Source organism: Amblyraja radiata, chromosome 10, assembly GCF_010909765.2.
Source record: "Amblyraja radiata isolate CabotCenter1 chromosome 10, sAmbRad1.1.pri, whole genome shotgun sequence".
NCBI lineage: Eukaryota > Metazoa > Chordata > Chondrichthyes > Rajiformes > Rajidae > Amblyraja > Amblyraja radiata.
In genome coordinates, this window is record NC_045965.1 from 12,145,740 (window position 1) to 12,161,724 (window position 15,985).

At 45.4% G+C, this 15,985-nt stretch overlaps 1 protein-coding gene across 3 annotated transcripts in view; it reads left to right on the forward strand.

The window, feature by feature from the left end:
- The window catches only part of ddr2 (discoidin domain receptor tyrosine kinase 2), a 136,013-nt gene that overhangs the window by 99,234 nt on the left and 20,794 nt on the right, over window positions 1–15,985 (forward strand). For all 3 annotated transcript variants that reach the window (XM_033028021.1, XM_033028023.1, XM_033028022.1), the window contains 5 exons: window positions 1,558–1,663; window positions 5,176–5,362; window positions 8,684–8,927; window positions 10,177–10,248; window positions 14,518–14,654. In XM_033028021.1, the coding sequence (XP_032883912.1) occupies window positions 1,558–1,663; window positions 5,176–5,362; window positions 8,684–8,927; window positions 10,177–10,248; window positions 14,518–14,654 (746 nt within the window). The remainder of the gene's footprint in view (window positions 1–1,557; window positions 1,664–5,175; window positions 5,363–8,683; window positions 8,928–10,176; window positions 10,249–14,517; window positions 14,655–15,985) is intronic.

The window sequence follows — 15,985 nt, forward strand, 5'->3', positions numbered from 1 at the left end:
TGCTGGGGGTCCACAGCCCCCTCCTCACCTGGCAAACTAGGTGGGGGAGACGGTTTAGTCGCCGACTACCCGACCATGGAGCAGGTAGCACGGGGTTACATGGTACCCGTGGCGGGGGGAACTCCCCCCGACCTGACACACCAAAAACCAGAGGACATAGGTTATTGTGAGAGGGGAGAGATCCTCTCCGAGAGGGTAGGATGGAACTGCAGATGCTGGTTTACACCAAAGATAGACACAACATGTTGGAGTAACTCAGTGGAACTCTGGCGAGAAGGAACGGGTGACATTTCAGGTTGAGGCCCTTCTTCACAGAGAGGGTGGTGCATATATGGCCCGTGGAGATAGTTGAGGCAGGTACAATAACAACATTTAAAAGACATTTGGAAAAGTACATGGATAGGAAAGGTTTAGTGGGATATGGGCCAAATGGGAGCAGCTGGGAACAGTGTAGATGTGGCATCCTTAGCCAAAGGGCCTGTTTCCATGGTGTATGATTCTATGACACTAATTTAGTTTGAAGTTATGACACTAATTTAGCTTCAGTTCAGCTGCTCCCAGGATGAGGTTTTCCATACAAGGAGATCCAAGATGTCTTCATTCTTTAATAATGTGGTTTCACTCCTTGTGTTATAGATGGATCCCTCACCCGTGTATCCTCTGTGTCCCGTAGTTCTGCTCTCACTCCCCCTCCCCACAGATGCAACAAGGACAGAGTTTCCCTGGTCCTTACCTTTCTCCCCACCAGCCTCCGCATCCAACACATCATCCTGTGACATTTCCGTCACCTCCAATGTGATCCCACCAACCTACTAACTCCCACAGCTATCTAGACTATACTTCCTCTCACCCTGCCTCCTGCAAATACTCTATCCCCTACTTCTCCCTTACAATTCTTCTGTCTACGCTGCATCTGCACCCAAGGTGAGGTGTTCATTACCAGGACATCCGCAAAGTCCTCATTCTTCAGGGAACAGGGGTTCCCTTCTTCCATCATAGATAAGGCCCTCACACGTATCTCCTTGGTACCCCACAGCTCCCCTTCCCCACGCTCGCAGTAGAGATAGTGTCCTCCTAGTCCTCACCTTTACCGCATCGGCCGTTCCATACAACACAAAATCCTCCGACATTTTCACCACCTCCAATATCATCCCACCACATTCACATCTTCCCATTTCCATCCCTTCCTGCCCCATCAGGGAATGTGCGCATTTGCCTGAGGTCATCTGTTGCCAGTTTTGACGTCCTGGTCTTTTCTCTCCACTATGAGTCTGAAAAAGGGTCCTGATTCGAAATGTCACTTGTCCATGTTCTCCAGTGATGCTGCCTGACCTGCTGAGTTACTCCAGCATTTTGTGTCTATCTTTGAGCTAGGCTGCTGTCTGGTTCTCAAATAGTATTCAAAGCAAGACCTATTTGGGTTAAAGTCCCATACAAATTGGTGAAAGGGGTGAAAATGCCAAGTGAAATGTGCATAATGAGTCAAACTAGATAAACTACAGTAGATGAACTGCGGATGGTGTATCTCTGATGTGACTGGTTCGTGTCGTTCTACAGATGGTCTTGTGTCTTACAACTGTCCAGTGGGCCACCAAATATTCTCCTCCAAGAACCCCACAGTTTATTTGAATGATTCGGTCTACGATGGTGCAATCAGTTCAAGGTAACGGATTATGTTATTCATTTATTATATATTTTATTGATGGGCGGTACAGTGGTGTAGCGGTAGAGTTGCTGCCTCACAGCACCAGAGACCCTGGTTCGATCCTGTCTACGGGTGCTGTCTGTACAGAGCTTGTACGTCCTCCCCGTGAACTGCGTGGGTTTTCTCCGGGTGCTTCAGTTTCCTCCCACACTTCACAGACGTACAGGTTTGTGGGTTAATTGGCTTAAGCAAATTGTAAATTGTCTCTCGTGTGTAGGATGGTGTTAGTGTTAGATCGCTAGTCGGTGCGGACTCAGTGGGCCAAAGGTCCTAAAGTCTAAAGTAGGATACCCTTCGCTCCTCAACAATTTGACATTAGCTCTTTATTCCACCCATTTCATTAAAAATTAATATAGCGGCTAAGATAAGAACTTCTTTGCCTCTGAAATTCCCGTTTCTACTTTTCAATACAATCCCCGAGCAATGAGCCTAACAAAGTTACAGGACCCTAAGTTCTGCCAGTATCAAGAAGCACTCACAAACAAAACATTAATTAACATCATTCAAACTCTTAGGCACAAGGAGCTCAATGTATAAATAAACTAAAACTATTCAAACATTGTAAATCAGCCAAGACTATTATTAGTTCCTCAGATATAAGTCCCTGATGAATTAAGACCACACACTTCTTCTGCATTATTTCGAATCTGGAGCCATTTATCTGTGAAGATTTCGCAGCAATAGACACAGAGTGCTGGAGTAACTCAGCGGGTCAGGCAGCATCTCTGGAGGACATGGATAGGTGACGTTTCGGGTTGGGACCCTTCTCCAGACTGTTTGTCGTGGGGTGAGAAAGCTGGAAGAGAGGTGGAGGTGGGACAAAGCCTGGCGAGTGATAGGTGGAAGATAGAAACAAAGTGCTGGAGTAACTCAGCGACCCAGGCTGCATATCTGGAGAAAATGAATAGGTGATGCTTCAGGTTAGAACCCTTCTTCAGACAGGATACCGGTGAGGTTGTCAGGAATAAAAAGGAGACTTAAGGGCCTGTCCCACTTACGCTACCTTTGCAGGCGACTGCCGGCACCCGTGATAGGTCGCCGAAACTTTCAACATGTTGAAAGATGCTACGATTCTTTGGAGACCTCTCATGACCACGGTTGGGAGAGGTCTCCTATGGTGGTGAGAGGTCGCCAAAGAGTCGTAGCGTCTTTCTGGTTGCCCCTGAATTTTCAACATGTTGAAAATTTCGGCGACCTATGACGAGTACTGGCCTGTAATGGTCGCGTAAGTGGGACAGGCCCTTAAGTTCAGTTTAGTTTATTGTACCGAGGTGCAGTGAAAAGCTTTTGTTGCGTGCTATCCAGTCAGTAGAAAGACAATACATGATTACAATCGAGCCATTTACAGTGTATAGGTACATAGAAACATAGAAACATAGAAAATAGGTGCAGGAGTAGGCCATTCGGCCCTTCGAGCCTGCAAAGCCATTCGATATGATCATGGCTGATCATCCAACTCAGTATCCCATCCCTGCCTTCTCTCCATACCCCCTAATCCCTTTAGCCACAAGGGCCACATCTAACTCCCTCTTAAATATAGCCAATGAACTGGCCTCAACACCTTCTGTGGCAGAGAATTCCACAGATTCACCACTCTCTGTGTAAAAAATGATTTTCTCATCTCGGTCCTAAAAGACTTCCCTCTTATCCTTAAACTGTGACCCCTAGTTCTGGACTTCCCCAACATCGGGAATAATCTTCCTGCATCTAGCCTGTCCAACCCCTTAAGAATTTTGTAAGTTTCTATAAGTTTCTATAAGATCCCCCCTCAATCTTCTGAATTCCAGCGTGTACAAGCCGAGTCTATCTAGTCTTTCTTCATATGAAAGTCCTGCCATCCCAGGAATGTCTGGTGAACCTTCTCTGTACTCCCTCTATGGCAAGAATGTCTTTCCTCAGATTAAGGTTATTCCTCATGATAAGGGTATAACGTTTAGTGCAAGGTAAAGCCAGCAAAGTCTGATCAAGGATATTCCGAAGGTCGCCAATGAGGTAGATAGTACTTCAGAACTGCTCTCTGGTTGTGGTAGGATGGTTCAGTTGCCTGATAACAGCTGGGAAGAAACTGTCCCTAAATCCGGAGGTGTGCGTTTTCACACGTTTATACCTTTTTGCCTGATGGGAGAGGGGAGGCCAGGGTATGACTCGTCCTTGATAATGCTGCTGGCTATTGCCGAGGCAGCGTGAAGTGAGAAAAGGAGAGAAGAGGCCCAAATTGTGAGGTAGAGATATGTGTGGAAAGGGATGGTGCAAAGGGGAAAGGGGGAGCACTTTCAGGGCACAGGGAAGGGAGGGGGAGAGAAAAGAGTTTGGGGAGGGAGGGGGGTAGGTGAAAGGGTAGTTGGTTAGTTGCCTAAAATTGGAGAGTTCAATGTTCACACCAAAGATAGACACTAAGTGCTGGAGTAACTCAGCGGGTCAGGCAGCATCTCTGGCTAAAATTGATAGGTGACGTTTCGGGTCTGGACCCTTCTTTTAACTCACACTGAAGACAGACACAAATGCTGGAGTAACTCAGCGGGACAGGCAGCATCTCTGTAAAGAAGGAATGGGTGATGTTTCGGGTCGAATCTGAAGAAGATTCTCGACCTGAAACACCACCCATTCCATCTCTATTATTCTGACAAAGGGTCCTGACCCAAAACATCACTTATCCATGTTCTGATAAGATGCTGCCTGTCCCGCTGAATTACTCCAGCATTTTGTGTTCCTGACGGACACGCACGCACGTACACACACATACATTGTGTAAGCCAGCATCTGCAGTTCCTTGTTTCTATCTAACATATGCTTTGATGTAGAAACAAATAACTACAGATGCTGGTTTACCAAACGATACACAAAGTGCTGGAGTAACTCAGCGGGTCAGGCAGCATCCCTGGAGAACATGGATAGGTGATGTTTTTGTTTGGAACACTTCTTCAGTGATATGTTTAAATGTGCTTTGATGTGTTCAATGGTGCAGCTGCTAGAGCTGCTGCCTCACAGCGCCAGAGACCGTGGCTCGATCCTGACCTTGGATGCTGTCTGTGTGGAGTTTGCACATTGTCCCTGTGACCGCATGGGTTTCCTCCAGTTCTCCGGTTTCCTCTCCCTTTCCAAAGTCGTGCGGGTGTGTAGGTTAGTTGTAAATTGTCCCCAGTGTGTAGGGAGTGGATGAGAAAGTGGGATAACATGGAACTAGTGTGAACGGGTGATTGATGGTCGGCGTGGACTCAGTGGGTTGAACGGCCTGTTTCTATGCTCTAAACTAAACTAAATTAAGCAGATAATTTGTCCATTGCATCATATTCCTTTTCATTCCTGCCTGTTCCTTGTGTTGCTGGAGCCAAGTACTGTGTTCTCTGGAAATGGTGAGAATGTTACATTGAAAATCAGCAGGAATTAGTACAGAATGTTCTGCAGATAATGGGTGACATTTCGAGTCGGGACCCTTCTTCTAAACCTCCTTCATGTTCCTTTGTTCTTAGGATGGTTTCCGAAGGACTCGGGCAGATGACAGACGGCGTCTGGGGTTTGGACGATTTCACCCAGAGTCACATCTATAACGTGTGGCCGGGATATGACTACTTAGGATGGCGGAACGACAGCTTTGAGAATGGATTTGTGGAGATCTTGTTTGAGTTTGATCGCATCCGGAATTTCACTGCAATGAAGGTGCACATTTCTCAATAATCAGTGAATCTGTCTTGATTCCCATTCATTCATTTACTCCACTCATTCCTCCCTCCATCCCTGCATCCAAACTTCCATGCATCCAACTCTCAATCTATTCATCCGTCCCTATCCACCCATCCCTTCATCCCTCTCTCCATCCATCCCCTCATCCCTCTCTCCATCTATCCCCTCATCCCTCTCTCCATTCATCCCCTCATCCCTCTCTCCATCCATCCCCTCATCCCTCTCTCCATCCATCACTCCACCCCTCTCTCCATCCATCCATCCCTCTCTCCATCCATCCCCTCATCCCTCTCTCCATCCATCCCCTCATTCCTCTCTCCATCCCTCTCTCCATCCCTCTCTCCATCCACCCATCCATCCCTCCTGCCTTCCCACCATCCCTCCATCCATCCAAGGGTTCTTTAAAAATAACGGCACATCTGGTCTCTCTACTTTTTTTAATGTGATACACAGGGGTAACCATTATTTCTAAACAAACTCAATGTTCCCATTGTCTTTAAAGTACAGTTTGGTACTATTGTAAAATAAATAAATTGTTACTTCCTTTTGAGGTTCAATAACAGCTGAAATGATTATATTTATATAATTGTAGTTCATTCCTGCACATAATTTTCAATCCAATGATTTCCAGAGTTCTTCGGTTGGGTAAATCCTAAGCTTCATTAATTACAAAATTACATGATAACCGCTGTTAGTAGAGTACTTATTACAAACAGCTGGATTTGATTTTGCTTCAGTTACGTTATGAGATGTGTATAGTGTGTAGAACTAGTGTGCAGCTAATTTCAAAGGTTTCATAGGTATTTTATTGTCACATGTACCAATTAAGGTACAGTGATGTGTGAATTACCATACAGCCAAACCAAAAAAAGCAACAAGACACACAACTACATAAAAGTTAACATAAACATCCACCACAGTGGATTCCCCACATTCCTCACTGTGATGGAAGGCAATAAAGTCCATCTTCTTCCCTCATTTTTCTCCCGCGGTCGGGGCGGTGGAACCATCCGTTGGGGCGATCGAAGCTCCCGCAGCCGGCAGTCGAAGCCCCCACGTTGGGGCGATCGATGCCCCCGCATCAGGGCAGTTGATGCCCCCGTGTCGGGACGGCCGTCCTGGCAAAGGGATCGCGGGCTCCACGATGATAAGTCCACGGGCACCCGCTGTAGAGCTCTCGAAGTCGGTCTCCGGCAGAGGCCGCCAACTCCTCGATGTTAGGCCGCAGTGCGGACAGAGTTACGATACGGAAAAAAATCGCATCTCCGTCGAGGTAATAGATTAGAAAAAGTTTCCCCCAACTCCTTCCCCCAATCCCCCCATAAAACAAGCTAAAGAACACAGAACGCATACATTTAACACATACTAAAAAAACAACGAAGAAGAAAGAGACAGACAAACTGTTGGCGAGGCAGCTATTGCTGGCGCCACCTGGTAATTTCATGTGTTGTCACAGCTTGGAACAGAGTGACTACCCAGATAGTTTTCCACAAGACAATTGCCTTAATCTATGTTTCCTGCACATTATTTTTCATCAGCAGTCCTGAGGAATGGACAAAACCAACTCCAACATATAAGCTGGACAAAATGAAGTGTGTCCAGACATTAGGTAAAAGAGAACATTTGCACACCGGTTTTAGTTCACCAGTGCTATCAAGTTTTTTCTAACATTGGGCTGCACGGTGGCGCATCGGTAGAGTTGCGGCCTTACAGGGCCAGAGACCCGAGTTCAATCCTGACCTTGGGTGCTGTCTGTACGGAGTTTGTACGTTCTCCCCGTGACCCCGTGGGATTTCTTCAGGTGCTTTCTCCGGGTCCCAACCCAAATCGTTGCATGTCCAGCCCCTCCACAGATGCCGCCTGGCCCACTTGAGTTCCTCGTGCATGGAGTCATAGAGTGATACAGTGTGGAAACAGATCCTTCGGCCCAACTTGCCCGCACCAGCCAACATGTCCCTGCTGCACTAGTCCTACCTGCCTGCGTTTGGTCCAAATCCCTCCAAACTTACCCATGTGCAATTTATGTTTTGCTCAAGATTCCAGCTTTGGCAGTTCCTTGAGTGTCCAAAATAATAATCTTGTTAGGAATGTAGGCCATCCCAGCATTACGAGCAGGGAAAGAGGGTGGATTGTGTTCCTATCGTAAAGTCCCTATCGTGAAATTCTGTAACGTGAGGCTACCTCATCTGCGTGACAAAAAAAATACGAGCGAGTTGAAAACATTAAGAAACTGTGGGCCAGTTTCTGTGCAGTACCATTCTATGTTCCATGTTAAGATGCTGTGGAAACAATTGTTGATACATGCACAACTGACTAGCTTGCAGTTGAATTTCAGGTTAGTTTAAGAAGGAACTGTAGATGCTGGTTTAAACCGAAGATAGACACAAAATGCTGGGGGAACTCAGCGGGACAGGCAGCATCTCTGGAGAGTTTTGTTTATTATTGTCATGTACAGCACTTTGTGGCAACTGCAGTTGTTTAAAGTGCTTTATAAATAAAGTTATTATTATTATTATTATGTGTACCAGAATACAGTGAAAAGCTTTTTGTTGCTTGTTATACAGTCAGCGAAAAGACTACAGAGGATTACAACTGTACACTGTGTACAAATCCAGGATAAAAGGTATAAAGGGCCTGTCCCACTGTACAAGGTAATTCAAGAGTTCTCCCGAGTTTCCCCTGATTCGAACTCGGAGAATTACAGTAATAGCCGCTCGTAGGTACTCGGGGCTCTCGTGGACATTTTTCATAGTGCTGAAAAAACTTCACGAGTTACCGCTTTTCCCGAGTACCTGCTGTTAGCATTACGAGCCGCTACGGGACATCCAAGAGCTCCAACGTAGCCGTTACGTACATTCTACGTATTTACCACAAGTTTGATTTTATTTAAACTCTTGAATTATCTCGTACAGTGGGACAGGCCCTTTATGTATAGTACAAGATAAAGTCCAATTAAAGATAGCTCGAGGGTCTTCAATGAGGTAGATAGTAGATCAGGCCCGTTCTCTAGTTGATGATAGGATGGTTCAGTTGCCTGATAACAGCTGGGAAGAAATTGTCTCTGACATTGGATATATGCATTTTCCCACCTGTACTTCTTGCCCGATGGGAGAGGGGAGAAGAGGGAGTGACCATGATGAACCTGGTCCTTGATTATGCTGCTGGCCTTGCCGAGGCAACGTGAAGCGTAGATGGAGTCAATGGAAGGGTGAAAGAGCAAGATGTCTTGTGTTATGCTGCGTGCTTATTTGCAATAGTTTTTGTGTGGAGATTTAACCTACCCTTTGCTAACTGCAGGTCCATAGCAATAACATGTTCACAAAGGCAGTGAAGATATTCCGGGAAGTGCAGTGCTTCTTCCGCTCAGAACCAGGGAAGTGGGAGCCGACCCCCGCCACATCTGTTCTGGTGCTGGATGACGTAAATCCGAGCTCCCGCTTTGTCACCGTTCCACTGCAACAGCGCATGGCAAGTGCCATCAAATGCCAGTTCTACTTTGCCGACACGTGGATGCTGTTCAGTGAAATTTCTTTCCAGTCAGGTATTGCCATGTGATTTTTTTTTTCTTTTGGTCTCAACTTTCAGTATTGTTTTCCCTTGCCATTCCTACAGTACATTTCTTTTCCCCATTGGATGCTGCTTAACATTACCCTTAGCACAGTGGCACAGCTGGTAGAGCCGCTCCCTCAAAGACATATAGGTCTGTAGGTTATTTGGCTTTGTTACAAATTGTAAATTGTCCCTAGTGTGCAGGATAGTGATAGCTTACGGGGTGATCGCTGGTCGGTGTGGACTCGGTGGGACGAAGGGCCTGTTTCCACGCTGTATCTCTTAAGCCCCTGTCCCACTTAGGAAACCTGAACAGAAACCTCTGGAGACTTTGCATCCCACCCAAGGTTTCCGTGCAGATCCCGGAGGTTGCAGGTGGTTGCCGGAGGTTGCAGGTAGTGGAAGCAGGTAGGGAGACTGACAAAAACCTCCGGGAACCTCCGGGAACCGCACAGAAACCTTGGGTGGGGTGCAAAGTCTCCAGAGGTTTCAGGTTCAAGTCTTCAGGTTTCCTAAGTGGGACAGGGGCATAAATGTACCAAGGTACAGTGAAAAGCTTTTTATTGCATGTTATACAGTCAGCGAAAAGACTGTACAGGATTACAATCGTCAACTAGTACAGATACAGGGTAAAGGGTATGAGATAAAGTAATGATAGTTCTTCAATGAGGTAGATTGGAGCTTAGGATCGCTCCCTAGTTGGTGATAGGATGGTTCAGTTGCCTGATAACATCTGGGAGGAAACTGTTCCTGAAACTGAAGGTATGTATTTTCACATTTTTGTACCTCTTGCCTGACGGGAGAGGGGAGAAGAGGTAAAAAGAGATGGGGCAAACTATCCTATCAAATCAAATACTATCAGATACTATACATAAATACAACCTAGCCAATCTCAAGTGCAGCAGGTAGTCAACGCATTGTACTTATGTAAGGCAATAATCTTACTGATCTGTATGCAAAAGAATAATGTAACTGTATCTCAGTGCACGTGATGATAAAGGAACTATTGAACCGTCGAGCAAAGGGGAAGATGCAGAGTGAAGAATGTAGTTCTCAGCATTGTAGCACATCAGTTCCAGAGATTCATTCAGATCCCAATGGAAATCTGCCGCTACAAACATCTCTGGATCTGACAAGAGGTGAAATCTGACTGCTGGTGCTACGTTTGCATCGTAAATAAAATGAAGAAATTCATAAAATAAGAAGATTTGACAATGACACGATTGTTCTTCTCTTTGCAGACACTGCAATGTACAACAACTCGGGCGTTCACCCAACAGTGAACATCGACACCACAACCCACAGTGACATTGGTAAGAAGCTACGGATTCAGCTAAAGACTTCCATACACATTCAAACAAGCCTCATCTCCCATTAGATATTCTGAAAGAATTCTGTCTTATTTCCCTTATCACTTCTACACACATGCTGAGAAAATGATGTCGCTGGTGCCAGGATATGTCAACAAATTCTTTTTTTTAACTTATTTATTTGTATTTTATTTTAATCTGGTAGGGACTGCAGTTGCTGTGACTTTATGCTGGGCCACTGACAAATGTAATAGCCTCTCTGTTACATGGTTAAATATCACTCAATATCCAGTTTCTCCAACATTGCCTCAAAATACTGAGGGGCAATGTGAATGCATTCAGGAATAGGTCAGCACATCCATCATCTCTCCGTCTGTTAATGCAGGTCACCTCTGGTCATCTGTAGGAGGGAATTCTGTGTTATACCCGTACCCTGTATCTGGCTTTACTCAGATAGGCACGGACACAAAATAAAACACCTCATAGATCAGTGGTGAGTCTCCCAAACAAGTCGGTTTTATTGAAGGCCTTAACCGTGTGCACTGAGAAACACTTTGAGAGAACCCCAAGATTTGTTCACTTTCAAAGATTCGCAGTACCTACAGCTTATATCTGTTCTTGTGACACAATGGTCACATGAATTCTATATTTTTTTAAATGTCATCATTGATCAATGTCACTGTAACCTTTCATCTTTGTCTTTCCCGAGAGATATCTTTAACCCTATGCTCCCTGTTACTCAGTATACCACTCTTCCCATTTTGTATAACAAATAGGTAATCATAAATGTTAGTACTGCTGATTAGTTTTATTACCCTCAGCTGTTTACAACCCCCAATATTTGCTTTAACTAAACTAGCTGTGCTTTGGAACCTGAACACCATAATAAATCTATTCACTCACTGCTTCACTAACATCCTTAAAGGACCCCTATGTTGGCCACTTTTCCCATCATGCTTCCCCAGTATGTAAACTCTTGGGTTAAACAGATTATGAACTGCGTTTATTCATTCATTTGTTCTATATATCTCTGTATCGTCTATATCTCTCGCTTCCCTTTCCCCTGACTCTCAGTCTGAATTAGGGTCTAGACTCGAAACGTCACCTATTCCCTTTCCTCAGAGATGCTGCCTGTCCCGCTGTCTAGCTTTTTGTGTCTATTTTCATTATTTCCTTATACTTTTCTAAATGTTTTACATCATCTGAGGCCCCAACAACATTCTGATGTTATGAGATGTGTGTGTATGTATGGGATCTGCATGAATGCAGGTACGTAATCTGTCTAAAGAGCCCAATTTCCAGCCCTCTTCGAAACTTCAATGCCATGGGCCAAGACCCTGCTCTAACTAGACTTATAAGTTTCAGGTGAGAGGAGAAAGATTTAATAGGAACCTGAGAGGCAACTTTTTCCACATGGAAGATAGTGAGTTTATGGAACAGGTTGCCAAAGAAGGTTGTTGAGGCACTAATCAGACCAAGAATTGATTAAATCGAGTCTCGACCCGAAGCGTCACCCATTCCTTCTATCCAGAGATGCTGACTGTTCCGCTGAGTTTCTCCAGCATTTTGTGTTTATCAAAGAGTTGGTGAATATACTCACACTATTCCTGAATGCATTTGCACTATTACTCTGTACTTTGATGTACCCCAGAGCAAGTCCGTGTGTGCTTCAATATGCTGAGATTTACACAATGAAAAGCACCCAAAACTGTTTCAGCCCGAGTTCCTTAGAGATGAGTCAAATACAAGTGCAATTGTCTTGAAAGTATTCATGATCTATTTTGTATAAACCCACTTCCAACCAGCTAATTGACCGACTCCATTCGGTTTCATCTCAGCAAGAAATAAACTTTTATAGCCACACATTCCAAAGAGATTAACTGTCACTGATTGTAGAACGCAAGCAGGATATATTTCAATTACTGACCTGAACGGCTGCCAGTTAATGAATCAGCCAATGTGGCACACAAATCTTGTTCTGTTTCTGAGCCTGCGTTTATCGTGTCTCATTCTCTTTGAAGACCAATGTTGGAAGACTGTGTCCTTGGTTCATTGGTTCATTGGGACATCATACAACAGTACAGCACAGTAACAGACTCCTCCAGCCCACAATGTCTGTGCCAAACACAATGCCAAGATAAACTATTCTCCTCAGCCTGCACGTGATTCATATCCCTCCTTATCCTGCATGTAAATGTGCCTGTCCAGAAGCCTCTTAAACACCGCTATCGTATCTGCCTCCACCACCACTCCTGGCAGCATGTTTCAGGCACACACTACCCTCTGTGTAAAAAAACTTGCCCCGCACATCTCCTTTAAACTTCCCCCCTCTGAACTTAAAACGATGTCTTCTAGTCTTTTACATTCCTATCCTGGGAAAAATGGTTCTGACAGGCTACTCTATCTATGCCTCATAATTTTATATACTCCCATCAAGCATATACATCGAATGCATCTACTGCATTTGGTGGTCCTGATGTGGCCTCCGTTACATCAGCGAGACCAAGCATAGACTAGGCGAACGTTTCACCAAAAACTTGTGCTCAGTCTGGCAAGGCCTGCTGGATCTCCCAGTTGCCAACCATTTTAATATGTCCACTCAATCCCACAATGACCTTTCTCTCCTGGGCCTCGTCCATTGCCAGAGTGAGGCCACACGCAAACTGGAGGAACAGCACCTCGTATTCCACTTGGGTAGCTTCCAGCTAACATAGAAACATAGAAAATAGGTGCAGGAGTAGGCCATTCGGCCCTTCGAGCCTGCACCGCCATTCGATATGATCATGGCTGATCATCCAACTCAGTATCCTGTACCTGCCCTCTCTCCATACCCGCTGATCCCTTTAGCCACAAGGGCCACATCTAACTCCCTCTTAAATATAGCCAATGAACTGGCCTCAACTACTCTCTGTGGCAGAGAATTCCACAGATTCACCACTCTCTGTGTAAAAAATGATTTTCTCATCTCGATCCTAAAAGACTTCCCTCTTATCCTTAAACTGTGACCCCTAGTTCTGGACTTCCCCAACATCGGGAATAATCTTCCTGCATCTAGCCTGTCCAACCCCTTAAGAATTTTGTAAGTTTCTATAAGATCCCCCCTCAATCTTCTGAATTCCAGCGTGTACAAGCCGAATCTATCCAGTCTTTCTTCATATGAAAGTCCTGCCATCCCAGGAATCAGTCTGGTGAACCTTCTCTGTACTCCCTCTATGGCAAGAATGTCTTTCCTCAGATTAGGAGACCAAAACTGTACGCAATACTCCAGGTGTGGTCTCACCAAGACCCTGTACAACTGCATTAGAACCTCCCTGCTCTTATACTCAAATCCTTTTGCTATGAATGCTAACATACCATTTGCTTTCTTCACTGCCTGCTGCACCTGCATTCCTACTTTCAATGACTGGTGTACCATGACACCCAGGTCTCGTTGCATCTCCCCTTTTCCTAATCGATCACCATTTAGATAATAGTCTACATTCCTGTTTTTGCCACCAAAGAGGATAACCTCACATTTATCCACATTATACTGCATCTGCCATGCATTTGCCCACTCACCCAACCTATCCAAGTCACCTTGCAGCCTCCTAGCATCCTCCTCACAGCTAACACTGCCCCCCAGCTTCGTGTCATCCGCAAACTTGGAGATGTTGCATTCAATTCCCTCATCCAGATCATTAATATATATTGTAAATAGCTGGGGTCCCAGCACTGAGCCTTGCGGTACCCCACTAGTCACTGCCTGCCATTCTGAAAAGGACCCGTTTACTCCCACTCTTTGCACGGTATGAACATTGAATTCCCCAATTTTGGGTAACTATCTTACAAACAACTCCTCCCCTTTCCTCACCCCCCTCTATTCCCTGTGGCCCACCTGGAGTTGCACATATTTCACCCTTTCCTCCTCCCCCTGTCCCTTCCACCTATATTCCTTCCTTCCTCTGGCTTCACAATTCGCACCTTTTACAACCTTATCTCACACTTTTAGTCTCTTCATCTCTGGTCTTCATCCAATCATCTACCTATCACCGCCCCCACCTCCCTTCACCTGTATCCACCTATCACTTGTCAGGCTTCTATCACTTGTCACCCATTCCTTCTATATATACAACAAAGTCGAAAGTGAAGTCGAAAGTAAAACGTTGTTTTTTTAATACAGGCATCTTGTCATGTCATAATTAAAAACCTCTGTTGTACATGCTTGGTATTTAGCCTTGAGGTTTTGCTGTATTCTTGCTCGGATGCCATGTGTAATCCCCATTGTGTCCTCAGACATCAACCCAATGCATAAAGTGGACGACAGCAACACTCGAATCCTCATTGGATGCTTGGTGGCAATTATTTTCATCCTGGTCGCGATCATCGTCATCATCCTGTGGCGCCAGTTTTGGCAGAAGATGCTGGAAAAGGTGACTTTCCCCGACTCTGTATTAGGATCCGCACCTTGCCGACCCTTCTGTGCAGGATCTGGCGACTGTAATCATAGATGTCAAGGAACGCAACCCACTAATGAGAGGGGAAGCAGATATTGGGGGAATTGGGAATGGTGGGAATGAGCGATAGTCTGGTGAACATCAATGGAAGTAGGGCAGATGGATAATTGAATAATCATCAGAATCTAGCGTTCTGATGAAAACCAGCTCACCATAGTTAATTGACCAGTCCTGCTCACAAATGCATTGTGCATCATCAGCATTTGATGGTGTCAGGGCCATATCCCAATTGGGAGAGATTGGATTGGCCAGGTCTGTTTTCCCTGGAGCAAAGGAGACTGGGGATGGGGCACCTTATTGATGTATAGAAAATGATGAAGGGGAAATATAGGGGAGATGGTAAGAATCAAGAATCATTTTCCCTTTATGTGGGTGTCCAAAACAAGAGGGCTTATAAGGTTTCAAATGTATTTTATTGTCACGTGTACCAATTAAGGAACAGTGATATGCAAATTACCATACAGCCATACGGGGAAAAAAAGCAACAAGACACACAACTATATAAAAGTTAACATAAACATCCACCACAGCAGATTCCCCACATTCCTCACTGTGATGGAAGGGAAAGAAGTCCTAGCTTCTTCCTCTTTATTTCTCCCATGATCAGGGCAGTCGAACCGTCAGGGCGATCAAAGCTCCCGCAGCTGGCGGTCGAAGCTCCCCCCGTCAGGGCGATCGAAACTCCCACGGCTTGGAGTTCCCGATGTCGTTCTCTGACCAGAGACGGCGAGCTCCGTGATGTAAGTCCGCAAGCACCCATGGCTGGAGCTCCGAGGTCGATCCCTGGCAAAGGGATCGCGGGCTCCGCAATGTTAAAGTCCCGTAGGCACCCGCGGAGTAGCTCTCAAAAGTTGGTCTCCAGCAAAGGCTGCCAACTCCTCGATGTCAGTGCGGTTGGAGACACGATACGGAAATAAATCGCATCTCCGTCGAAGTAAGAGATTAGAAAAAGTTTCCCCCAACCCCCTCCCCCACCACCCACATAAAACAAGCTAAAGAACACTAAAAACATACATTTAACACGTACTATTTAAACACAAAGAAGGAAGGGACAGACAGGCTGTTGGCGAGGCAGGCTCAGAGGAGATCTGAAGGGGAATATTTTCAGACAGAATGTAGTTGGAATCTTAAACCTGCTGCTTGAGAAGATGGTGGTGAAGTACTTTTGCAACATTTTGGAAGCATCCTAGAGTCATAGAGCATGGAAATTGACCCTTTGGCCAAACTTGCCCACACCGACCAACATA